Source organism: Hemiscyllium ocellatum, chromosome 1 (assembly GCF_020745735.1).
Source record: "Hemiscyllium ocellatum isolate sHemOce1 chromosome 1, sHemOce1.pat.X.cur, whole genome shotgun sequence".
Taxonomy (NCBI): Eukaryota; Metazoa; Chordata; class Chondrichthyes; order Orectolobiformes; family Hemiscylliidae; genus Hemiscyllium; species Hemiscyllium ocellatum.
Window position 1 is genome coordinate 135,763,306 of NC_083401.1, and position 27,424 is coordinate 135,790,729.

At 39.5% G+C, this 27,424-nt stretch overlaps 1 protein-coding gene across 2 annotated transcripts in view; it reads right to left on the reverse strand.

Moving 5' to 3' along the window:
- The window catches only part of fras1 (Fraser extracellular matrix complex subunit 1), a 439,192-nt gene that overhangs the window by 143,494 nt on the left and 268,274 nt on the right, over positions 1-27,424 (reverse strand). For both annotated transcript variants that reach the window (XM_060826343.1, XM_060826334.1), the window contains exons 28-30: positions 22,276-22,360; positions 19,311-19,631; positions 1,232-1,394 (exon numbers count right to left, since the gene is read on the reverse strand). In XM_060826343.1, the coding sequence (XP_060682326.1) occupies positions 1,232-1,394; positions 19,311-19,631; positions 22,276-22,360 (569 nt within the window). The remainder of the gene's footprint in view (positions 1-1,231; positions 1,395-19,310; positions 19,632-22,275; positions 22,361-27,424) is intronic.

The following is a 27,424-nucleotide window of genomic DNA, read 5'->3' on the forward strand; positions in this document are numbered from 1 at the left end:
CACAGAACTGAACTTGATTGAAATATACCATTTAATGGCTACATGGATGAGAATGCCATCAGTGGAATAAGTCCTTGTACCTGACTGAAAGTAGGAAAGGTGGTTCACTTCCTGTCTTGCCCTTCAAGTCAAGTACAAATTCAAAACAAGAATTTTCACAACCCTGGCAGTAGCATTTTAAATACTTCTCACCCTCTTCTTGAAATTACCTGATGTGTGAGAGAGTGAGAGAGAGTGAGAGTGAGAGTGAGAGTGTGAGAGTGAGAGAGAGAACTGGTGGTTTAACCAGAGGGAAGACGTTGAGAAGGAGAGTCCTTCATGGTAACCTCAGTCAGTGCAGGAACTCAACCCATTTTGTTGGCACCAATTTGGGCCACAAAATGGACATCCAGACTAGTTATATAATTATGCTAGAAAAAAGCCTTCAAATTGTGAAGCAACTCCCATTTCTTCCCTACCTTTTAGCTTTACTGGTTACATTCTCTGTCACCATGTCCTCTTCCTTGTTCCCTTCCCCTTCTCCCACCCCAATGGGACTGCCTGCTCTTTAACATTTAACGGTCATAAACATCATTATTCTGCCATTTTCACATTTTGATCACTTAACCTGAACAATCAACATCTTTTCTAAAACAGTACTCTACACGCCACCACCCCCACAGACCCCCCCACCCCTAATTAGTTATAAATAACTAAATAAATAAATGCTACTCCCTCCACACTTCACATCAGCTCTGATGAAGAGTCATCTAGACTCAAAACATTAGCTTGCTCTCTCTCTATAGGTGCTGTCTGACCCACTGTGATCCTTACTGTTGTTTTCAGTAGAGATTCCAGCATCTGCAATAACTTCCTCCTTTAATATCTGAAGGATGCTACATTAGATCACCAACACATATTTAATGATTGCAAGAGATATTGAAGCAGATATGAACAACTATTTAAGATAACGGATCATCAGAAATAAGAATTCTTCGATAGAAAAGAGCAATGTTCAGTGAGAAAGTACATGCAAGTTTCAATATAATGATTATGTCTAATATATGGCTATAAAGCTTTATTTTTGAGTACATATTAAAGGAAATAGAGCTCTTTTCATTGCATCAATATGACTCAAGAGTCCTGACGTGAGAATTTTGACAGTATGAATGAAATTAACTGTATTAGAATATAAAAGTACAAGAGTTCAAAGATATTTGGTGAAATGTTTACAAGATCAATCATTAACTACCAAATTTAGGGATTTCTTTTTCTTGTATTAGATTGAAGATGATCTCAGAGTCACTGGCATCTTTGTCAGCTGCCTGCAAGAGTCTGTTGGTAATCTGTAGTAATCCACCCTCAGTGACCCATCCTCGCACATTATTCAGGAGCTGTGGTCCTTTATCGAACTTCTGAAATAAAAATAAACCAAGTTAAAATGCAACACACCGAACAATTTCAATTCAATGGCACTGTGGATTAGAAGAGTATCCATTTACTTTTAAGGGCCCATGTTTCATTAGTGGAATAAAAAACCTTGGCTATTTATCAATTTCAGGATTCCTACATCATACATACTTGAATCACCTATGAGTGCACTAGAAGTATCAGACAGGTGTGAAATATAGAAAGCCACTCAGCCTATCATGTCTCTGTTAGACAACTATCCACATCATTGTTTGCTCTGCACACTCTGCATTTTCCTAACAGGAAACTATGGTTTGAATATTCCAAGGAATGCTAATCGGAGTCAGATTGACACTCCACTCCGGTTATTTATTTTAACATTAGTACTGAGATCCACATTTCTAGCTGGGAGTTTCAATTCCAGATCCTTCAGAAATGCAGAGTGTAAGTGAGATACACACAGATTCCTTTTAGTGCAGCACAGTCGGGGGAAATCAAACCACACCTCACAGCAGTCACTCTGCCACACTGGAGATTTAAATGACTAGCAACACAGTCAGGTGCTTTGAAAGGGTAAGGAGGCAAAGTAAAAGTGGAGTTAGGGTGCAAATTGGTTCAGGTATTAGGTGTTAGGGTCCAAAGTCCACAGGATGCTAGATGTCATTGCCATCACCAACAGGAAATGGGGGGGAATGTATGGTGCTGAGTGGCAGAAGGGTGAAGAGTTGTCGGAGCCTGTGAGCATTTGACAGGAGAACAAATGGGTGTCAGTTCAGAATGGATATAAAGGGTTAGAAGAAGTGTAATGTGGGGGAATTTGTACTAAGTTTGGCTTAACACTTACCATATAGTTGCACTATATTTTTGAATCAGCTGACTTTCGGGGTAACTACTGACAGACACGGAACACTCTGCATCTCCCATCTTTATGGAAGTGTCCAAATGCAGTGGAACGGTCTGTGAAAATCTTCAATTTCTTGAGGAATTCCCACAGAATCTGCTGCGCCTAAACTTTTGCATAGTGAATGCGTGCAGCTCTTATCTGAGTTACTCCAACTCTCTAGCCATTGGAACATCCAGGCCAAAGTAACAAACTTCCAATTGGTACTCTCTCTGTCTCAACTGCGCCCTTGTGTCCAAGTATGTCATTTTTACTGAGTACAGACATTCCTTCCAACCTCTCTTCTCAATCTCAATGACAATTTTAAATTAATGAATCCTCATTAGTGACTCCTGAGCCAGCAGAAATTCTACAGCATAGGATTTGCAAAATTGGAAATCTCACAAGAGCCCAGAAAATTTCATTCTATTGTGGTAGGAATGTTCCTCTCGTGCTGAAATTACACTGTATAAACCACAGAGAGCCTTCCTCAATAAAGCTTAGTTCATCACACTGTGCTGTTCTTCTTTGTCTGAATCTCTGTAGGGAGAGAGAGTGAGTAAATTACAGGAATTGTCTTTCCACTGATTAATCTGTTGAAGGGCTTTGTCAAAACCATTTGACAACAGTTACAATTTTAAAACTTGGTTTCCAGGTTTTATCTTCAAGATCGATAACTAAAAGAAAACTAGGAACTAAAATTGGTACCTAAGGAAATGTGAATTATGCTGTTGTGCCATACTGCGCTGCTTCACGATTTACAATGACTCCTAGTTATCTAACACTTTGCAGTGCAACATAATAAGGTAAAGCTAAATGACAACTAAAAGCTATTTGTACAGTGTACAGATAAAAATTTATGGAGCTGAACACTAGCCCCTAAGGTAATCTAAGTTTCTATGACCATAAAAATCCATAAAATGCTGTCAAACTTCAAAGTAAAATTTATACATTTAGAAGAAAGAATATTCGTGAGTAGATTGCGTCCTTCAAAATGCTGACTAATAAAGGTTGTGTTTGTAGTTCCACACTGCCATCACAGGATCAATGAACACAAATTAATTTCAAGTATGATTTGTGTATGAAATGGTTCATGTTACAATTTAATTTTAAAGTAGCTACCTTTCATGTTACCGGTACCCAGTTTGTTACGTGTATTACTGTAGTCAAGAGAAAGATCCACACATAGATGCCAACATTTACAGGTGTAATAATACACATTTCCTGAATTGATGTTTTTCTTTTGTCACGAAACAATGGGATATTCTTCTCCAATTTAGAAAATTTTTTTGAAATAATTTACATAGTGGAATTTTATTTCATCTGACACATTTTAATAGAGCAGGCTATTCTTCTGGGTTTCCAGATAAGTCCATGGGTGCTATATGGATGACATGCTCAATCTGTCAGAAGAGGGATTGTTAAGTAAAGGGATCCTGCAGGAGTCAGAATATGAATTGTTGAAACTTCAGCAATCATCAGAATGGAAGAGAGATGCAAAGATTGCTCCTTGAGGCATTCACTCTTATTTGGAGATGCTGCTGCAGGATGTGAAAGGCTAGTAATAAGTGATTTTTGCTGATGGTGTGAGAGAGGCCTTTTAAACCTTCTGGTGATAGAAACCTCAGTGGCCACCTGGCCCTCAGAGAAACAGGTCCTTTTGCAGAAGGCTGCAGATATCGGCAACAGTTTGCTGTGAAAATCTGAGCCTCCAAAGACATTGGTGCTCATATATGTCAAGTGTGTTGATCTTCTGGCTAATCCTGTGGAAGCATTTTCACAAGGACTGCAGTGGTTTAAAAAATATGGTTCATCTCTCTCAGGCAATAACTGGGTCTTGCCAGTGAAATTCATATCCTGTGAACCCCACCTTAGTCTTCACTTTCAGGGCGCAGAGTAAAGAAGAGAAAATAGGAGAGAATGATTCAAAAAAAGGAAAAAAAGAATCACACCGAGGCAGTAGCTGGAAAGCACTCTGTACATCCAGCATTCTGCAGTTAAATAACAAACAGCAGGAGTAAGCTAAGATAGTTTCTTTTTTAACATGCAACTACACACTGAGAATCTTTCCACTCGTATCCTCTCTCAAAGTTGGTTTGTCTAGTTTGATTCCTACAACGTGAAACAAGTCATGACTTGATTGCAGTAAGAGGATCGATGGTAAGACTACATTGAATTTTGAATAATTTCAGCACACACTATTCATTCATTATTTCCTTTTCATCTTCATAGGTAATTTGTAAAAGTTTACAGGGAACTATTTTCAGATTTATTGTTAAATCTATCCCTTAATAAAATAAAATCCTATGAAGGGAATGCAATGCTGAGTATCAGTCTGATGGGGTCCATTAAAGTCCTGTTTGTTGCTCACAACCACCCATATGACCACACGCAATGCTCACAAAAAGGGACAGAGGTAGTGTTGAAACGTAAAATAATTTCACTGGATATAACAAGTCCATCCACATTAACAAATGAACAGGTCAGGTTATGGGCTGCAATTCAGCTTTGCATAAAGAAAAAGCTTTTTCCAATAATTGACAATGAGCTCATGGTCGTTATTAGACTCTTCATTTCAGATTTTCTTTTCTTGAAATCAAATTCATCATCTGCCATGCAGGATTCAAATTCAGGTCCTCAGAGCATTACCCAAGTCTCTGGATTAACAGCCCAGCAATAATACCACTAGGCTATTGCCTCCAACTCTGGTTTGAAAATTTGATAAACAAAATTCAGCTTTTTGCCATTGTGTTCTGTAAATTATCATTTTTTTCTTCTATGAAATAGATTTTTCATAGAAACATTCTTCTCTGATAACTCTCCTGTTCAACTCAGTGTGGTGAAGGACAACCAGTGATGGTTCTAGCTATGATGAGCTGTCTGTCTGTAGTTGTCAAGGCACTACAATTACCTGAGGGGCACACGTGGAAAGACTGAATGGATATAAAATAATCAATTAAGATTCCAGCTCACGATTCTCATCTAGTGCCCATGCTATGATATTCATGCTCATTGGTAATGGGCAAGAAAAATAATTACTGTGATGGTGATGGAGCTCGCTGACCCCAAGATAAGATTCTCATGAGAATTCTCCTGATTTAGTACTTAAATTACAGTGGGTAATTGAGAGAATCTAGAAAGAAAGTAATCACTCTGTTGATGCAAATGTGAACAACTGTCACTCTAGAGAAATTATTAGAGCAATAGGGGATATAGTGTACTGTGTATCATCTTCCCAAACATGTGTCGAGTAACTACTCCTCTATCATTTCACTTTCAATACGTTACATTTTCCCAAATCTTTTAAAGAAAAAAATCCTAAGTTCTTTCCTGATCGGTTTGTTGATCCACTTGTTCTCCAAAAGGGGAAAGTGTCTCCCTATCAAATCCCTTCATAATTTCATAAAAATCTCATCAGGTCTCTTTCTCATTGCTTCTCCAGAGAAGAGCCCAGCTTCAGACAGCAAGGCATCATTCTGACTTTATCCACAATTTAAATACCTTCACCAACTAAAAAAGGAAACTCATTTCCCTTCCAATAGCCTAAGTATGATGCAGAGCAATAATGCGATTTCAAGCTGTTATCCACGGTTTCTTCAAATGGACGTGTTTTCCTTTTTAAAGTGTCAAATGTTTTAAGCCAGGAGTAGCTACATGACATGAAATGAATATTGAAAACAGAACAATGAGGCACTTGACTTAACTCCAATAGAGTTTAAAACATAATATGCATTGCAATTACAATATGTCCAGAGGATGGCAGTGCTTCATGTTGTCATCGACAGGAACTGAAATTCAGCATATTAAGGAATTTTGCTTATTCTGTACTGTTGGAGTGAACTAACTCTAAAGTCACGTAATGAGACAGGCATTTGAAATGCTAAAATTAGTGGGCATGAATACATTTTTTTCCCTAACTCCTTAACTTGTCTCGTGTATAGAGAAGCCCGAGTGTTCACCAACAATTCCATATCTGAAACATTTCCAGTACACCTATTGCAGACCTGTCCCATGGCAGGACGTAGCTCTTATCGAAATGATGGTAAAGTCAGAGAGGGTTGTAAATCTCTCTCTAATGTCCTTGGAGGAGCTGTGGGGTGCAGAAAGATCCTGTACACATCAATTCACTTTAATGAATGCAGGCTGCTCAGGACCTCCAACATAGCTGGAGTAGGCCAGAATGTCACTAATCACATGCTAAGGTAACGGAAATTGCTCATGTAGGGAAAGTGATACAAAAGGAAGGCAGGAAATCTACATATGCCTCATTAATTTGTCATATTCTGAAAACCGAAAAATTCCAAATTCTGAAAAACAGCTGCTCCTGAGCGTTTCAGATAAAGGATCTTCTACGTGTATCCACAAATCTATCCAAACCAGCTTGGACCATCTTGCGCAAAGTTGTTTTGTTCACCTCCTACCAATGAAGAACCTTTCAATATATCATCCTTTTAATATATCACTTCGGAATTGTACAACAGTTCAACTGCAGCATAACTATGCTGTACCTCTCCATAGTAATCTTCACCCACTATCTCAGTCCTTTCTTTATCCATCAGTGTTGCTTTATTTATGTTGTTTCATCAAATTCACAGTTAAAACCTGCATAATTATTTTCTTCCCCACAGTGCTAAGATGCATCAGCATTAAAGTACTCCTCTGGCAGCTTTTCCATTTTAAGACAAAATACTGCTCAAGGGTGAGCACATAATTTTATATGTCTCTTGCTGTTATGAAGCTAGTACATTGAGTTTCATGTCTTGTTTCAAAATAAGATGTCTCTGTGAAAGGCTTTGGAAGGTTGTTTTTTAAAAAATCATTTGACGTCATTTGATCCATCTTACCTCTGCTCTCTGTTTGAAAGAGCAGTCTTGCTTGATCCCATCTAATTTGTTTTCAAGTTATTACTTGCTCATCACTTTCAAAATTACCTTCAGAAGCTACTTCGTCAGGCACAGCAATCGGATCCCAACAGTTCTAGGTGAAAACCTTAATGTTAATCATCCTTTCTCTCCCCATACTCATTCTAAGACCCTGATATCATCCCTGAAGGTTGACAAATTCCACCTAAGATCCGACTAGCTTTGGACTCTTTTCAATTTTAAAAATCCTTTAAAATTAGCAGTCTATGTTTAAATACACAATCATTGGACTCAATGCAATCAAAGATTTTGATCTTAAAAATTGAGATGTGTTGTTTTGAATAATAATTGGGGAATACAAAAGTATTAATTACTTTGTACATTTCAGGGCAGATCTAAAACATCAAAAATCTTTATCTGGACCAGAAAAGGACATGTGAAATGAATATCAATGCCTTAAATTAAGGAAAGTAAAGGACTTTTCTTGTTCTTAAGAAGCCAGTAATGAAGACAATGAAGAAAATTGGATTCATTCATCCACCATTTGAAACAAATTCAATGATCTGAATTAACAGCACGAGTTCTCATTGTAATGGGATTTTGCTCTAATTTTCTGTTTTAAAGCGCTGATTACCAAACATTCAGTCTATTAAAAAATGCAATCAGATTGAGCCATTAAAAGGCATAGTCTTTAAACCATGCAATTACCAGTCAAATTGGCATGGTAGTTAGCACTGCTGCCTAACAGTGCCAGGACCAGGGTTCAAGTCAACCCTCGGGTAACTGTCTGTGTGGACTTATACATTCTCCCTGTATCTATGTGGGATTCCTTTGATGCTCCAGTTTCCTCCCAAAGTCCAAAGATGTGCAGGTTAAATGGATTGGTTATGCTAAATTGCCCATTGTGCCCAGGGATGTGTAGGCTATATGGATTAGTTATGGAAAATGCAGGATTAGAACCAAAGGGTAGGGGGGTGGGTATGAGTGGGATGTTCTTCAGAGGATTGGTGTAGACGTCTTCACTCAAAGAGAGGTTCAGTGACTTCTTTGTAAGTTTCACCCCTGTGGGGTGTGGATACCTGGCTGTTCTGCACATATAAGTTGGAGTCAATAATCTTTGGGCTAGTAAGCGAATTAAGGGATATGGGAAGAATGCAGAAAGCTGGAGTTGAGGTAGAAAATGAGAAATGATCTTCTTGAATAGCAAAAAGGTTTGATATGGTTACATGGCAAACCGGAGCACCTATTTCATAAATCATTTCATGATGAGAGCAACAGTATACACAAGGAGAGGGAATTGTTAACAAAGCAGCTATCACGGGAGTCAAAGAGGATCAATAAGGTTAGGGCTAGGCTGGTCAGCAGTTTAATGGAAATTGAACACATTAGCAGGTGGTGGGTCTCATGGACAAGATGAGCTCAGAGACAGAGAGAGAGAGAGAGAGAGAGAGAGAGAGTTCCAGGGGATTGATAGAAACTAAAGAAAGATGTAAGATCATAGCTGGGGTTGGGGAAAGAAGGTATGGGAGGGTTTCTTAAAGGAAATTAAGCTTAATAGTTTCAGGGGAAGGGAGGCATGGAGCACAAGCAATTTATTGGATGATCTCAGTTTAAGTGATGAAGTAGTCCATGAATTCCTCACACTTGTTAAGGGTCGGGATGAACAGACAGAGCTTCTTAAGGTTCTTTGCCATAGGGAAAATAAGCCAGGAGTAATTGGTGCATCCTAGTAAAATAAGATGAGTATAAGCCAGTTTCTTGCTCCAGTTCACAGTCCAGTGATTTGCACATACAGTCAATGGATGGGGATAAAATCAGCACTCACAACTAAATAACTATCATTTAGAATAGTGTATGAACTATGGCCAGCTGTGTGCTGTAACCTAGGACTTTGATACTTAGGAAATCCCTAACCTGACATTTGCATTGGATATTGGTGTCCCCAAGAAATTATGGGCACAGAGATTCATGTCCACTCATTAAAACTAATTACTGTAAAGTTATAGGCTGTAAGCTAGAATCTTCCTTCCATGTGGACCATGTACATTCCACACTTTTTGATCACCTCTATTGTAAATACTTACATGGAAGCGAAACACCATCATAATTTAAATATACACTACCTAATTAAAGTTTAAAGCTAACAGAATGTGTTGAGTAGCACTTTCAGACACAACTTGGTAGAATTTAGTAGGATCATACATGATCTGGGTGAGGTCTCTACATATTCAGAACACTGTTTACACAAGAAAACTTGCCAAGTTAAAAAGATCAAGAACATTTGGATCCAGGTAATTTTAGAAACTGTGGTCAAATTTAAGATTGAGGATAATTTTTCAAGTCAAAGACAAACAATGAAAATGACAAACTGAGGCAATTTTTGTTCATTAAAAGGATGGTACATGGAGCACAGAGCCAGTAACAGATGTAAAATAAGGATCAGCGATCAGGTGTCTGGGAGAAAATAGGATTCAGGGTAATTGGATTCAGAAACGAATCGGGGCGAGAGCAAGGATGAGAGGGCTGCTAGGAAGGTGATTGAAACTATTTTATTTGGGTAGTGTTTGAACCCGAGACACCTCGCACATAGTATCTTCCACCCACCCTCTTCCTCCTCTAACCAAAGAAAAAGTGGACTCTATGGTGAGTTGATCAGGTAAAGTTTCTCGATTGCCTTTTTTTAAAAATTGTTTTATCAGGTGATTTGATGAAAACTTTCCTTTTTGTTTACCTAAGCCAAGACTAAAGTTAAATTTAAGGTTAAAAATGATAGGAGATCTCAGACCCGTGTTATACTCCTCTTGCTCAATGTGGGACCTCAGGGACACAGCTGATGTCCCTAGCTCCTTCACGTGCAGGAAGTGTGTCCAGTTGCAGCTCTTGTTAGACAGCATGACAGTTCTGGAGCTGCAAACGGACTCACTTTGGAGAATACATGATGCTGAGGGAGTCGTGGATTAAACATTTAGTGAATTGGTTACACTGCAGATTAGGATTGCTGAGGGGAAAATTGGAATGGGTGACCAAAAGGCAGAGGAAGAGTAGGAAGGCAGGCAGCGCAGGTGTCCCCTGTGGTCATCTCCCTCCAAAACAGGTATACTGTTTTGGATACTGTTGGGGGAGATGGCCCACCACGGGAGGGCAGCAGTAGCCAGGTTCATAACACTATGGCTGACTCTGCTGTTCAGAAGGGCAGGAAAAACAGTGGAAGAGCTATAGTCGTCAGGGATTAAATTGTAAGGGGAGTAGATACGCGGTTCTGTGGTCAAAAATGAGACTCCCGAATGGTATGTTCCTCCCAAGTGCACAGGTCAGGGATGTCTCGGATCAGCTGCACAACATTCTCAAGGGAGAGGGTGAACAGCCAGTTTTTGTGGTGCACATAGGCACAAACAATGTAGGTAAAAAAACGAAATGAGGTCCTACAAGCACAATTTAGACAGTTAGGAGCCAAGTTAAAAAGTAGGGCCTCAGAGGTAGTAATCTCAGGATTGCCACCAGTGCCACGCACTAGTCAGCATAGGAATGATAGAATAAACAGGATGAATGCATGGCTTGAGAGATGGTGCAAGAGGGAAGGGTTCAGATTTTTAGGATATTGGGACCAGTTCTTTGGGAGATGGGACTATTACAAATTGGACAGTCTCCACCTGTTGGACTGGAACCAACCTGTTAGGGAGGTTTTAAACTAATGTGACAAGGGGTTCAGAACCAAATGAGGTTAGATGACAGTGAGGAAGCAGTATCTAGTTCCTTGCAGGCTTTAGTTAATGAAGTCAGCGTGACAAGGAGAAGAGGAGGCAGGGAGCAGATGATGAATGCAAAGGAACTGATGGTCTGAGGTGCATTTGTTTTAATGTAACAAGTATAGTAAGTAAGGCAGATGAACTCAGGGCTTGGATTAGTACCTTTTAGCATGATGTTATTGCTATTACTCAGACTTGATTGAGAGCTAAACATCCCAGGATATTGATGCTTCGGGCGACATAGAGTGGGAGGTAAAGGGGTGGAGGAGTTGCATTACTGGTCAAAGAAAATATCACAGCTGTGCTGAGGGAGGACACTATGGAAGACTCGAGCAATGAGGCAATATGGACAGAGCTCGGAAGTAGGAACGCTGCAGTAACAATGTGGGGGCTGTTCAACAGGCCTCGCAACATCGAATGTGGGGAAGATGTAAGAGCAACAGGATGGTGGTGATAGGAGATTTTAACTTTCCCAACATAGATTAGAATTCTAGATGGAGCAGAATTTGTAAGGAGCATCCTGCAGGGTCTTTTAGAGCAGGATGTAGTATGTAGCAGTAGTCCAATTTGGGAAGGGGGCCATACTGGACCTGGTGTTGGGAAATGAGCCCGGCCAGGTGGTTGAAGTTTCAATAGAGGATTACTTCAGGAACAGTGATCACAATTCCATAAGTTTTAGAATACTCACAGACAAAGACAAGAGTGGTCCTAAGGAAGAGTGCTGGGGGAAGGCCAACTAAAGCTCAATTAGTCAGGAGCTGGGAATGTGGATTGGAAGCAGTTGTTTGAAGGTAAATCCACATTTGATATATGGGAGGCTTTTAAAGAGAGGTTGTTTAGAGTTCAAGAGAGATATGTTCCTGTGTAAATGAAGGATCAAAATGACACAGTTAGGGAGCCACGGATGACAGGTGAAATTGAGAGACTAGCTAAGAGAAAAAAGGATACATACATAAGGTCTAGGTTACTGAAGACAGACAAAAGCACTGGAAGAATATTGGGAATGTAGGACCAATCTGAAATGAGGAATTAAGAGGGCTAATAGGGGTCATGAGATATTTTTAGCAAACAGAGTTAACGAACATCCCAAAGCCTTTTCTTCATATATAAGGAGCAAGAAGGTAACTAGAGAAATGGTTGGCCCACTCAAGGACAAAGAAGGAAAGTTCTATCTGGAGTCAGAGGAAATGGGTGAAATTCTTAACAAATACTTTGCATCAGTATTCACCAAGGAGAGGGACATGATGGATGTTGACGTTAGGAATAGATCTTTGAGTACTTTAAGTCAAGTCAGCATAAGACGGCACCGTGGCTCAGTGGTTAGCACTGCTGCCTCATAGCACCAGGGTCCCATGTTTGATCCCAACCTCGGGCAACTGTGTATGTGGAGTTTGCACATTCTCCCAGTGTCTGCGTGGGTTTCCTCTGGATGCTCCAGTTTCCTTCCACAATCCAAAGATGTACAGGTTAGATGAATTGGCCATGCTAAATTTCCCATAGTGTACAGTGCATTAGTTAAACGGAAAAGGGGTATGGATGGGTTACTCTTTGGAGGGTCGGTGTGGACTCGTTGGGCCGAAGGGCCTGTTTCCCCACTGAAAATTGCTAATGCTGTCCCCAGGTAATTATGGACTGGAGAGCCTGACATCAGTGGTAGGGAAGCTGCTAAAGAAGATACTGAGGGATAAGATCCATTCCAATTTGGAAGAAAATTGGCTTATCAGTGTAGGGCAGCATGGTTTTGCACAGGCAAAGTCATGTCTTACAAACTTAATAGAATTCTTTGACGAGGTGACAAAGCTGATTGATGGGGGAAGGGCTGTATATGTAATATACATGAACTTTAGTAAGGCGTTTGATAACGTTTCCCATGGTAGGCTGATGGAGAAGGTGAAGTCGCATGGGGCCAGGATGGTCTAGCTAAATGGATAGAGAACTGGCTAGGCAACAGGAGACAGACAGTAGTGGTTGAAGGGAGTTTCTTAAAATGGAGACCTGTGACTAATGGTGTTCGACAGGGTTCGGTGCTGGGACCACTGTTGTTTGTGATATATATAAATGATTTGGAGGAAGGTACCAGTTGCCTGATTAGGAAGTTTGCAGATGACACCAAGATTGGTGGAGTAGCAGATAGTGAAGGGGCCTGTCAGCGAATACAGTAGAATATAGATAGATTGGAGAGATAGGCAGAGAAATGGCAGATGGAGTTCAATCTGGGCAAATGGGATGTGATGCATTTTGGGAGATCCAATTCAAGAGTGAATGATACAGTAAATGGAAAAGTCCTGGGAAAACTGACATACAGAGAGATCTGGGTGTTCAGGTCCATTGCTCCCTGAAGGTAGCAATGCAGGTCAGTGAAGTGGTCAAGGTGGCATATGGGTATGCTTTCCTTCATAGGACAGGGTATTGAGTACAAGAGTTGGCAGGTCATGTTACACAGTTGATGTGGCCGCCTTTAGAATACGGTGTACAGTTCTGGTCACCACATTACCAAAAGGATATGGATGCTTTGGAGAGGGTGCAGAGAAGGTTCACCAGGATGATGCCTGGTATGGAGGGCACTAGCTATGAAGAGAAGCTGAATAGATTAGGATTATTTTGATTAGTAAGACTGAGTTGGAGGGAGGACGTGATTGAGGTCTACAAAATGATGAGAGGAATAGACAGGGTGGATAGCAAGAAGCTTTTTCCCAGAGTGCGGAACTCAATTTCTAGGGGTTACATGTTCAAAGCGAGAGGGGAGAGGCTTAAGGGAGATATGCGCGGAAAGTTCTTTACACAGCGGGTGATGAGGGTCTGGAATGCATTGCCAGCGGAGTAGCTAATGGAACGATAGCATTATTTAAAGATGTATCTAGACAGATACATGACTGGGCAGGAAGCAAAGGGATACAGATCCTTAGAAAATAGGCAGCAGGTTTAGATAAAGGATCTGGATCAATGCAGGCTGGGAGGGCCGAAGGGCCTGTTCCTGTGCTATAAGGTTCTTTGTTCTTCTTCGAGGGTAGGGTGAATGAACAGACAAGATAGATCGATGATCTGCTCCTTCCAAAACAAGTAATATATTAATTACTACGTAAGGATAAGAGGAACAAAAGTGTTACCCTGATAATCAACAAAAGATTGATAAATTAGTTTTGCAAGCAGAGTTATAAACGTTTTGGAGAACTGAGAGACCATTTGCAACTTGGAGATTTTAGTTATCTGCATATGAAATTGCAGGCTGGAGTATTGCTTTAATGGATTGCAACTTGTTTTATTGCATGAAAATCAATGCCAACACTTGTACACGACAGATAATGGTGTTTATCTCCAGTGTGCCATACTGTTATTTCTTTTTAAGTATCATTCATTACATGACCTCTATAATTGCCAAAATGGGGAAGTGACTCCACAGAGAGTTTATGAGAGTAATAAACTCTTTATTGCTTCATTGTTTTTGAATAACAAGGTCAACGGTGTTTTAAAAGTTGACAATATATTACAATTTCAACTTACCATTATAGAGAGCCTTTAATATTTCTTGGAGAGTTATACCGCTGGGAGAATATTGAACACATGGGGTGAAGCCATGGAGGGATTTGAAAACAAGAGCAAATTTCCAAAATTGAGACACTGCTTAGCTTGGTTATTAATCAGAGGGGAGAGAGATGAATGGGAATTGGTGTGATTTCAGGGCTACTGGATTCAGGAATGATTCAGGGGAAGGTGAGTGATTAGACTAGATAGATCAATTAGGTAAAAATGGTCTGCTCCTTCCAGAATATGTTAATTATTACACAACGATAAAAGAAACAACAAAATAAGTGAAATCCTGACAATCAGAAAATTGTTGGTTAATCAGATTCGCAAACCACAGTTTTAAATAGCTTGGAGAATTTAGAGGTAGAGGTAATTTGCAACGTGGAAGAGAGTTTTGGATAACCTCATAAATTTGACCTCAACTTTACAGAGGGTAAAATGTGGGAGGTTGACCAAGAGTGTGTTGGATTAGTCAACTCTCAGGTTAGCAAAGGCATGGCAAAGGATCTCAATGAGGTGAGGCATTAGCAGAGTTGGATGATGTTAAGATGATAAATAAAAGCAGCTGTAATATATTTTTGAAAATTCATCTCAGGATGAATGTGACACCAAGACTGTTAACAATCTAATTCAGCCTCAGTTTTCAGAGACAGATAAAATATGTGACTAGGGAATAGAGCTTGGGGCTGGTTCTGAAGAAAATAGCTTTGACCATCTCAATAATTATTTGAAGGAAGTGTTTGCTTCTCCAGAACTGGATGTCAGACATATCTGTAAGTTACTGCTCAGGGATCCAGAGAAGTGGTGGTAAAGTACCAGCATACTTGGAAAGCTAACACTGTACTTTCACTGATCACATGTATGTAATTAAAATATAGAAGGAATGCAAGCAAAGATCTTTGGGGGATATCAGAATAAAGTGATTGCAAGTGCAATAACAAACATCTGGATACTGGTGGAATGGCAGTGAAACAGAATGAAGTGGCTAGCTGAGAAGGTTGAGAGGCATAGTTGATCATAATCACATCAGATGTCATTTAAGAATTTTCTAAGTCCATTTCATCCCAAGCTTTCCCAAGATATTCCCCTTTTTTTGTTCGAAAAAACAAATGTTTCTTTAGTTTCTCTTCTATTTACTCTCATTTATAGATGCAGACAGTGCAGAAAAGGCCCTTCAGCCCATCGAGTCTGCACTAACATGATTATCACTAAACATGCACTAATCCCAATTTCCTGCTCTTATCCTCGAAGTAGTGAAAATGGAAGCTTGGCCTGCATTAAGAGGAGGAAGGCTGCAGAGGCAACCAAGCAGGTGGTCTTCATGTTAATCTCAAATAAGTTCATGCACTCATTGCATTTGTTGAAGATCAGGATGGAAGAGACAGGGGAGAGTAGTTTATAATGATGGTTTTCAGTGAAGAACAAACAGCTTGGGGCAAGATACATAAACACACACTGCAGAGTATTGATTAAATTGTCATCATGCAATTCAGTAACAATGATGCTATCATTAGGAAAAAGCAAGTGAAATATTATCCAAGATTTCACAAAGGAACACATCAGATAAAACATAAACTAAGGAGTCGATCCTTTATTAATGGTCAGAGTTGAAATGGCTAATACTAAGGAGCTTGCATTTAAGGTGACAGGGGAAAGTTCAACGGAGATGTTAAGGGCAAGCATCTTACACAGAAGGTGGAACACACTGCCTGGGGTGGTGGTGATGGCAGATAATGACAGGGGCATTTAAGGGACTTTCAGATAGACACAGGAATATGCAAGGAATGGAGGGATATGGACCAAAAGCAAACTGAAAGAATTAGTTTAGTTTGACATCATATTCAGCACAACATCGTGGGCTGAAGGGCCCATTCCTGTGCTGTACGGTCTATGTTGTATCTGCACATCAGTTTGTCCATTCCTGCAAAATTCTACTATTCTGCTATTTTTTCAATTAAGAGACTGGAGAATTCAGTCAGTACGTATGATTGACAAAACTCATGCACAGTGCCAAGAAGGGGTCGTCAAATATTTTTAAGATGGTGGTAAATAAATTCTTGTTAGGCAAGGGAAACAAAAGTTGCTGGGTAGTGTTTATGGGAATGTGGAATTTGACAGTGAAGCAGATCAGCTATGATGTTACTGAATGGCATGGCATACTCGAGCAGCTGTGTCTCTAACTTGTGTACTAAGATGTAGGTTTGTACCTGTCAATCCTTCATCATGGTGGGTATCCATTGATGTCAGATGTTGGACCAGCCAGCAAATGGAAGCACCGTCAAAATAGGTGATCTAACATGAGATGCCAATAAAAATGATTTGAGAGTAAATTGAAGTGGAACTTTCCTCCTTACCACCACTAGTGAGGTGCTCAGCAGGTCATGAGTACTCGAGCAGTTGAATGTTTGTGAAGAAATATGTATTTCACAGTCATGAGGACTGGAAAATCTACCCTGAAATAAAGGCTTCTGCAAGCTAAAGGACTTACAGCAAGTAACAAGACAAAATATATAAATTAATACACCCTGACTTTAGGAAATGTAAACAAAAAGCATAATTTGGTGCCAATCTGCAGTACAGACCGAAAATTGTATGTACATAAATTATAAAGATTGCTCCTGACAAAATCTGACAGTGCTTTAAATGAAAGCAGATTCACTTACAATGTTACAACAATCATCAACTATTGAACCACCAATCATTAAGGCTCCTGGAGTGCCTTGTGATTGTTTTACACAGATTGAATGAATCGAGATAAACTTTTATCTGATTGGCCTGTGGCAAAATAATGTGCCATAGCCTTGGAGCCCAGGTCTCTGACAGTATGCAAATGGAAAGGAGGTCATGTATGGTGAAGTGGTATGGCTGTGTTGAGTGTGGTCTTGCAATCTGGCAGCATTGAGGAAAATTCAGCAGCAATAAGGGTGTGGAAACATTGGAGAGCTCTTTATCTGATTGCGCTGATGCATCTCAGATGTTTTATATTTCCACGGCAAGGAAAATCCTGGAGTATAGTACTTTGGGATGTAACAAGTTCTGTTAATACAGGGCGGAAGAGTATGGGGGACAACAGAACAAGAAAACATTGGGTTAGGTGACATCAGAAATGAAGGACAGAGGTTTTTAGCATGCATATGTATGAGGGGGTTGCGTGGTAGGATGTCACAATATAGCAAACTAAGATTGAACATTACAGAACACGGGAACATTGAAAGACCCATTGGATCTGGAAACATTTGGCATAGCTATGAGCATTTGAAATTAACACAATATGTATACCAGTGATATTGATTGTGGTAGGGCCAATTATCGATTTAGACAAATGAGAAATTGTCAAAACCCTTTTTCTCCTGTCGGCCTCTCCCGTCTTTTATCTTACACGAGGTATCACAATGCTTTTCCATTGAAAAGCATGTTATGTTATACGATCTATTACAATGAATTTCCCATTGCCTGTCATGTAATGTGATATGGTCTCAGCTGATGGTCATACTGGACAACAAGTCAAAGTGAAATCTGGTTTGACAGGGCAGAGTACAATCTTTATTTTTGTCATCTGGTTACCATGGTGATCTGTGCCTAAACATATTCTATCATTACATAGTAAACTATTTATAAGATGAATAATTTAGAAAGATTTTATAAAAATAGCAAACAGAACATTTCAACCCTTCTCCCAGCAATATTCTGCAAAGGCACTCAATTTCAGTGAACTATCGCTCCTGTCTCCACCATAAAATTTCTTACCCAGCTGACAAGGTCACAAGTGTTTCCTTTCAGCACCTTTCTGCATTTTCACCAGTCTCTCCAGGAGATACATAGACAGACACTAACTCAGTGAGAAAACTCAATGAGCTGAGTTTTTTTTTAAAGTTACTCAGACTAACTTGAGACTGCTAAATATCACATCTGATTTGGATCTCGCTTTCGAATCAACCTGCTCTGGCTTCTGGTCTCTCCATCCCTAGTCATAACAGCTCTATTTAGTGAGCAACTCAGCTGGTATCTTACAGGCCAGTTTATTCAGTCATTTGGCTTCAGTTGTATGATTTCCTGAAAGTTCTGTTTTGACCCAAAGCTTTAAAAAAAATTTATTTTTTTACAAAAAAGAAGTCACTTTCACAGAAATTGTAAATTAAAATCTCATTTATCTCCATTTTACAACTCAACTTTGCAAATAATAATTATATACACCTTTATCATACATGCTACACAATGGCTAAAGAACACAATAAAGGTTATGTTGTGAGGGATGCAGCAATGATTTCTCTTTCCCAATCTTTGGCAGTAAACACAGTGGAGCAGAAATAGTATGATGAGCCTTTCAGAGCTTTTAGAATTAGTCTGAACCTGGAAAATGTGCTAGGGTCAGGACAAAGGAAGATAAGTAAATGCACAGCTAGGACGATCAAGTGGCAATTTGTAGGATCAGATGACTCGTGTAAAAGAGGGGGGATTTTATACAGAACTGTACAAAAAAAATTATTAATGCATTGCTTTTAGCATTGGGGGAAGCAGTCCACTAATTTTCATGGAATTGGAATATCAGTTGAGTCAAATTAGTACTGTGATCCAAGAATTGATTTCAGTTCTTCATAACTGTAGACCAACAGAATAATTAAAATAATTAAAAAGACCGTAACTTAGTCTAACTTGACAATCGTATACAGAACAATAAGTGAAGGAAGCAGAGTCCTTGAATATTTTAAGACAGAGGTAGATAGATTTTTGTTAAGCTGAACGCAGCTGCAGCTGGAAGTGGAAGGGGTGCCTTATTTAAGGCTCAGAGGACAAAATATTGTGAACATATTCTGGCTACATCCCAGCTAACATAACTCAAGACCCCACTGGATCATGGCTTTTACACATTAGAAATATAATTTGTGAAAGAGTAATTGGGATCAGTACCTGCTCAGTAATTTTGATCTGGAACAGAATATTCAGGATATTGTGACCATCGTTGATCTGTAAAAGCACTTGATCATGCAAGCTGTTGGTTCCATCATGAACATAACGCAGCTGTCCACTTTTGAGATCTTTCAATCGGAACTGCTGTACGCTTACATCTGCTGGGTGCAAAAGGAGGCGGCCATGTTCTGGAGGATCCAAGACTGTTAGTACCACTTCCGAGGGATTGTCATCATCTTGAATATCCAAGATCAGATTAGAGATGGTTCCTAATTCACCTCTACCGAGCAGTAAGACTTTATTATTAAGCACATAGGGCCCCTGGAAAGAGACAGACATCAATTAAAAATCATTTTTCTATCTGTTCAATGACTTGTTTTGAACAGAAGTACTGGATAGATTTTGAAAGTAAATTTGAATTCTCAATAAATGGTTTTATTACTACGTGAGCAGAAAGTTATTGGGATAAAGAAAACATTTTTAAAACATTGTAAAACATTTCACTGAATTACTTCATTAGATGAACAAGGAAAAAATATTACATTATTTTCACGTAATGAATCCAACTGGTGTTGGTGCTGCAATACTGAATCAGTTTAAATCATTTCTAATCCTTCTCATGCAGGCAGCAATCACCTTTGTGCTAGCTTCCAGCCAACATAACTTCCAGTGTGCAGCCATTGTTAACCATGCTCCTGAATGGCTGCTATGTGTGAGCCCAAACTAACAGGACATTTGCAGCACACAATGCTCAAGTGCACAATTTAAAGTCAACTTTCATCTCTTGAAGGGGAGATACAGCATGGCTGAACAGGTGTTAGAGTAGTTGTGGAATTCACTTAACAAGCAATAAAACAGTAATGGGACAATATGAAATAACACAAGAAATTTTCAATGCTGTACTAAAGACTTCAGTTAAAGAGCTGCATGGAAAATGTGTTCTATAAAAAGGGGGACAAAGAGACAACAGACAAACAAAATCCAAGGTGGTGGTAGGACCAAATCATTGCAGCAGTCAACGTTAGTAGTCAAGCTCTGAGGACCTGGATACAAAGCTATGAAAAGCACAATAACCTCCCATGAATGAGTGCACTTAGGGACTACGTCTTCAAATACCACAATCATTCAAAAACAGCAAACAAGTAGCTTGCATATTTAAATGGCAGACTCGCCTGGCCCATTGCATGCAGCAGAACTCATATTCAGGTCAAAGTAGAAGACATTAAATTTGACCTGACAAGCCAAAATAAGCAATTAAAATTTAAGCTTCTTGAGCAATGGGGCTCCTTTATGATCCTAAGTTGAATTGGCAGCTTGAATCATTTGTTGCTCCTCATAACGAAGATTCAGGTCCATGCAAGGGAGGTTTTCTATTTAGCACAAAATTTATGTCTCCTGATTAATTAATGTTCATATTAATAATTAATTATGTTGAGCACCAGTAATTTTGCCCTCCACAAAAATGCTTAAGGATGTCAGTTTAACACATTATGGTGGTAGGTATATCTATGCGAGACATGTAGAGATCAGAAGAGATCTTGTGTCAGTCTGGAAGATAATTTTTGAGCTGGTTAATTATTCAGCAATAATCTACTTGAAAGGATTGACAGAAGATTCAATTTATGCTAAGGGTAGGGCAGAGCCACAGTGGCCACTTTTTTATTTAAATTCTACCAGTCCAACCACACTCCTCTGAATCTTGCTGGCGTTATAAATGCATAAGAAATAAGAGCAGGATGAGGCCATTCAGCCCTTCAAGCCTGTCTGCTAGTAAATAAGATCACAGCTGATTTGGCCCAGACGTCAATTTCTCTTTTGTACCAACTCTTCAAAACCCTGAATTCCTTTATATTTCAAAAATCGATGCAGGTCCTCTTTAAATACTTTGTGATCTTGCCACCAAAACTCTTCTGGACGACAGAATTCCAGACATTCCAGGAGAAGAACCTTCTTTCACTTCTCAGTTATAAATAAGTATCCATTTATCTGTAACTATGTCCCCTAGTTTGAGATTCCCTGAAACGATTCCCAGAATGGTTCAACACTTGAGATGGGCTGATGGCAATCTTCCAGTGAGCCACATAATTAACGATTAGATAGGCTTTCAAAACAAATTGTGGGGAGAAGGGAGCAAATTTGGGAAAATATGGAAATTGGAAAGACAAGGCAAAGGCATGTCAGCAGTGTTAATGGAAATCAAATACTTGCAATTCTGCATTTCAATCGAACATCTTTTTAAATAAAAGACTCTGCAATTAAAATGTGAAGTTTTAATTTCAATTAATTTGGGGAGCAGCTAAAAAAAAAGGTCCCTATCAGTTTGTTTTCCCATTGTTTTCATCAAAAAAATTATCTTTATATTTATCCATGCAATTATAACACCTCCATGTCTTTCTATCTCACAGGTGAACCATCAGGAAAGCAAGCACCCAAAACGAATCCCACAACAAGTTATTTCTACTACTGTGAAAATGCTTTAATTGTCAAGGAAACAAACTGTATGCAAGAAATTTCTATTGAAAATATTACCAGTTTAGGGAGTTAACAATAATTGATGTATAATAGTGTAAATCTTTTTTACTACTTGTATTTTACTCGTTCAGATAAATACTGGGCAAATACCAAACCTTGACTGGAATCCTTTATTTCCAGACAGAAAGCAATCACAATATGAAGCCCTTGTTCTCATGAAAATCATTTCTGCTTCATTAAGATTATAAAATGACAATTAACTTCTTCTAAGGCTAGAATTCAGTTCTGGGAGGTGATTGCCACAGATTATAATTGGTGAAAGACTGCTTCAACAATGCCTGGGCCAACAGTGAAAAATGATCAGTTCAAGTTAACATTTGGACACTGTTGTCCTCCAATTTAGTTCATAGCAAGAAACCTCAATTTCTTTCAGATAGAGGTTGAATATGCTCAAAGCTTTAAAAGGAGAAGCTGAAAATATTTAATTTGATACCTTCAATGAAAGAGCTTGAATAGAAATTGTTTCTGGAAAGGAGTATAGTTGGTGGTCACTCGCTTTCAAGGTAAACTGACCCTTCCTGACAAAAACAGAAAAAAAAGTTACATTAAATTAAAAGAAATGCTCAATTTAATGCTATGAACTTTTACAAAGGATACTTAAGTGACTCATACAAGCTTACTAAGATCATCAGAGGATTTGACTTTAGAGATTTAAGTTGCTGCTTTGAAAGAAAACACATGGTGAGCTTTTTAAGATAGAGATAAAAGGAGCATTATTAGGCCATTCAACTCATCAAGTTAGGACTGCCATTCGATCATAGCTGATATTTTTCCCAATCCCATTCTCCTATCTTCTCTCCATCACCCCTGATCCCCCTACCAATCAAGAATCTATCTCGGTCTTAAATACACTTAGTGACTTGGCCTCCAAAGCCTTCTATGACAATGAGCTACACAGATTAAACATACTCTGTCTGAAAAAAATTCCTCATCTCAGTTCGAAAAGGTCGCCCCTTCAACTTGAGTCTATGCCCATGAGACCAAGTCTCTACTACTGGTCTTGTTCACATCCACTCTATCCAGGCCTCTCAGTATTCTGTAAGTATCAATCAGGTCCCCCCCTTCATCCTTCTAAACTCCATCAAGTGCAGACCCAGAATTCTCAACTACTCTTCACTCCTGGAATCATTATTGCAAACTTCCTCTGGACACTCTCCAATGCCAATGCATCCTTCCTGAGACAGGGCCCAAAACTAACATCAATATTCCAAATGCGCTCTGACCAGAACCTGATAAGCTTCAGTAGTATATTTATGTTCTTTTACTCTCACCTTCTTGAAATGAATGCAAATATTGCATTTGCTTTCCTAAATGCCAGCTGAACCTGCAGGTTAACCTTAAGAGAATCCTGGACTAGGATCCCAAGTCCCTTTGTGTTTCAGATTCCCAAAGAAAATAGTCTACGTCTCTATTCATCCTACCAAAGTGCACATCACACATTCCCGTTTTGTATTCTGTCTGCCACTTCTTTGCCCACTCTCCAAGCCTGTCCAAGATCTTCTGCAGCCTCCCCACTTCCTCAAAACTACCTGTTCTTCCACCTATGTGATCCAGAAACTGATCAAAAATGCCCTCAATTTATAAGACCATAAGACATAGGAGTGGAAGTAAGGCCATTCGGCCCATCGAGTCCACTCCGCCATTCAATCATGGCTGATGGGCAATTCAACTCCACTTACCAGCATTCTCGCCACAGCCCTTAATTCCTTGAGACAACAAGAATCTATCAATCTCGGCCTTGAAGACATTTAGTGTCCCGGCCTCCACTGCACTCTGTGGCAATAAATTCCACAGGCCCACCACTCTGTGGCTGAAGAAATGTCTCCGCATTTCTGTTCTGAATTGACCCCCTCTAATTCTAAGGCTGTGTCCACGGGTCGTAGTCTCCTCGCCTAACGGAAACAATTTCCTAGCGTCCATCCTTTCCAAGCCATGTATTATCTTGTACGTCTCTATTAAGTCTCCCCTCAATCTTCTAAACTCCAACGAATACAATCCCAGGATCCTCAGCCGTTCCTCATATGTTAGACCTGCCATTCCAGGGATCATCCGTGTGAATCTCCGCTGGACACGTTCCAGTGCCAGTATGTCCTTCCTGAGGTGTGGGGACCAAAATTGGACACAGTACTCCAAATGGGACCTAACCAGAGCTTTATAAAGTCTCAATAGCACATCTCTGTTTTTATATTCCAACCCTCTTGAGATAAGAGACAACATTGCATTCACTTTCTTAATCACGGACTCAACCTGCATGTTTACCTTTAGAGAATCCTCGACTAGCACTCCCAGATCCCTTTGTACTTTGGCTTTTATACACCTCTATAAGGTCCCCCATCAATCTCCTATGCTCTAAAGAAGGAAGTCCTACCTTGTCCAACCTCCCCCTATAACTCAGACCATTCAGCCCAGGCAACATCCTTGTAAATTTCCTCTGCACTCTTTCCTATTTAATAATATCCTTCTTATAACAGAGTAACCTAAACTGAACACAATGCATTTCCTAATAATCACTCCTGCTGAACTCAATTAGTCATCAGTTGCCATCCTGAAAAAGACCCCTTTATCCTCACTCTCTGCCGTCTGCCTTCATCTTATTGAGCAGCGTCCCGTGCAGCACCTTGTCAAAGGCTTTCTGGAAATCTAAATAGATCACATCCACAGGCTAACCTTTGTGTAATTTGCTCATTATCTCCTCAAAAGAATTCTAACAGATTTCTAAAATATGATCTATCCTTGACAAAGCCATGCTGACTCAGCCCTATTTCACCATGAACTTCCACACACTCCTCAATCCCATCCTTAATAACCGATTCTAAAAGTTTACCAGTGACTGAGGTCAGGCTAACAAGCCTATACTTTGCTATCTTTTGCCTCCCTCCCTTCTTAAACTGAACAAGGGTGTTACATTAGCTACTTTCCAATCCGCTGGGACTCTCCCTGACTCCACTGATTCATGAAAGATCACCACCTCTACAATCTCCTCAGATACTACCTTCAGAACTTTGGGGAGTATTCCATCTGGTCTGGGTGATTTATCTGCCTTCAGATTGTTCAGCTTCTCCAGTATCTTCTCCTTAGAGATGATCACTGTACTTAGCGTTGCTCCCCAACACTGAAAGTTCTCATATGCTGCTGGTGTCTTCCACCGTGAAAACTGATGCAAAGTATCTATTTGGTTCCTCTATTTCTTTGTTCCCCATTACTATTTCTCCAGGCTAATCTTCCAGGAATGTAATGTCCACTTTTGTTTTTCTCTTAAACTTTTAGATATCTAAATTTAAAAACTCTTGCATTTTTTTTTATATTTCAAGCTAGCTTACTCATATTTAATCTATCCCTTCCTTACTGCTTTAACCATTTTCCAATCCTCTGACTTTCCAACAATTTTCACCATATTCTATGCTTTTGCATTTGTTTCCCTGACTTCCCTTGTTAGCTATGGTTGCCTCGTCTTCCCTTTAGTATGTTTCTTCTTCCTTGGGATGGATTTTTGTTTTGTCTCCAGAATTACCCCCAGAAACTCCTGCCATTGCTGCTCCACTTGTCTTCTTGCTAGACTCTCCTTCCAATCACATCTGGCCAGCTCCTCCCTCGTGTCTTTGCAGTTACCTTTACTCAATTGTAAAACCACCTGATGAAGGGCTTATGCTTGAAACATCAATTCTCCTGCTCCTCATATGTTGCCTGACTGGCTGCGCTTTTCCAGCACCACACTCTTCGACTCTGATCTCCAGCATCTGCAGTCCTCACTTTTCCCATGTAAAACCACTACGTCTGTTTCAATCTTCTCCCTCTCAAACAGCAGGGTGAACTCTGTCATATTATGGAACCTCTTGGGGTTCTTTCATCTTCAGCTCACTAATAAAGTCTGCCTCATTACACATCACCAAAAGCAGAATTGCCTGTTCCCTAGTGCGCTCTACAAGCTGCTCCCAAAAAAAACCCTGGTTAGACATTCATATTTCCTTTCCTTGAGACCCACTACCAAGCTGATTTTTCCAGTCCACCTGCACATTGAAGTCCCCCATGATTATTGTAATCACGCCTGTCCTACATACTTTTTTTTTAAAAAAATTTCCTGATTTATTTTCCTCCTCAGATCCTGACTACTGCTAGGAGGTCTGTACCTACTCCTACAAGTGCCTTTTCTCTTTGTGATTCTTCAAATCTATCCATGCAAATCTGTGCCTTTCACTTCAGTATCACTCTTGTTATTGATTTCATTTCACTTCTTGCTAATGAGACAACACTGCCCCCTTTGCCCATCTCCTGCCCTTTCAATAGGACATGTATATAGGACTTGGATATTTAGTTCCTAGTCCTGATCCCCCTTGCAACCACGTCTCTGTGATACCCACAACATCGTACTTGCTAATTTCAATCTGCGCTGCAAGCTCATTTACTTGTTTCATGTACTGTGTGCACTTAAGCAGAACACTCTCAGTCCTGTGTTGACTGCCCACCCTTCTCATAGTAGCCCCTTAGTGGTGCCTGAAGTTAGATTCTCTTCCTTTTCCACACTCTCTGTCCTATTATTTGTTCTGGGAACTTAAACCTCTGACGAGCTCTTTAACTTTAAACACCTCTTTAACTTTTTCCATAAATGTTCATACAACTGAACCCAATCCCCCTTTGTTTTGTTTAAAGCAGTACAGATTTAAAATAAAAATAAATGAATCAACCTGTTTACGCATATTATGACACAGCCCCAGGGCAGGTGGAACATGACCCTGACCTCCAGCCCATGACCATTGCACCATCTGACCTATTAATGGCTCTCATTATACAGCAGCTTTGTAATTAAAAAGAACTGGGAATTTCTAACAAAGTATGAAATAGTCAAAGAAAAAAAAACAGCAATGCAAAGAACCACTAATATTAATTATTGATAAATGGTCGCTGCATTCTCAATCTATCTGGAACCACCTTTGGTGTATTCGCCAATACAATGAACTTGAGTCTATGTATTCTGGTAATACTTTGTAAAATGCTTTTCATTCTGATTAATTTACTTAGCCATTGTCTAGCCATTGTCTTCTCTTTATTTGTAAATGAATTTAGGATTTAAACATTTATTTATACCCATTTCGTATTTCACTGATATGCATAAGGTTCTCAACAGCAAAATGTTAAAATTGGATTGACAGTTTGACAATTCCTGAAATTAATATTCAAACAGCCCAAGTGAACACTGCCCTTGGTGGCTTGATATCAAGCTGAAGAGAAGAGCAAGTCAGAACCTGGAAATAACATCATAAATTATTTATAGATTAAACCACAAAAAATTTGCACAAGTAGTGTATAAATGAATTTACGCATTCTCTACTGGGGCAGACACAATGAAGCCAGATCCCATGAATTTCTCAGAAACTCACTCAGATACCAGTAATTAACAGGAGCCCAAAGGCTTTTAAAAACTTTATCCTTATGAGAAATTTAAGGTCATTTCCTTTGAGCGTATACTTTCTGATTTCCTTCAGTACTTGCTCCACACTGCCTCAATGACTACTAATCTCTCTGTTGCTCAATCACTTCTCTTGACAATATGTCCCACTAGATTCTGAATGCTGCATCTCAGAATT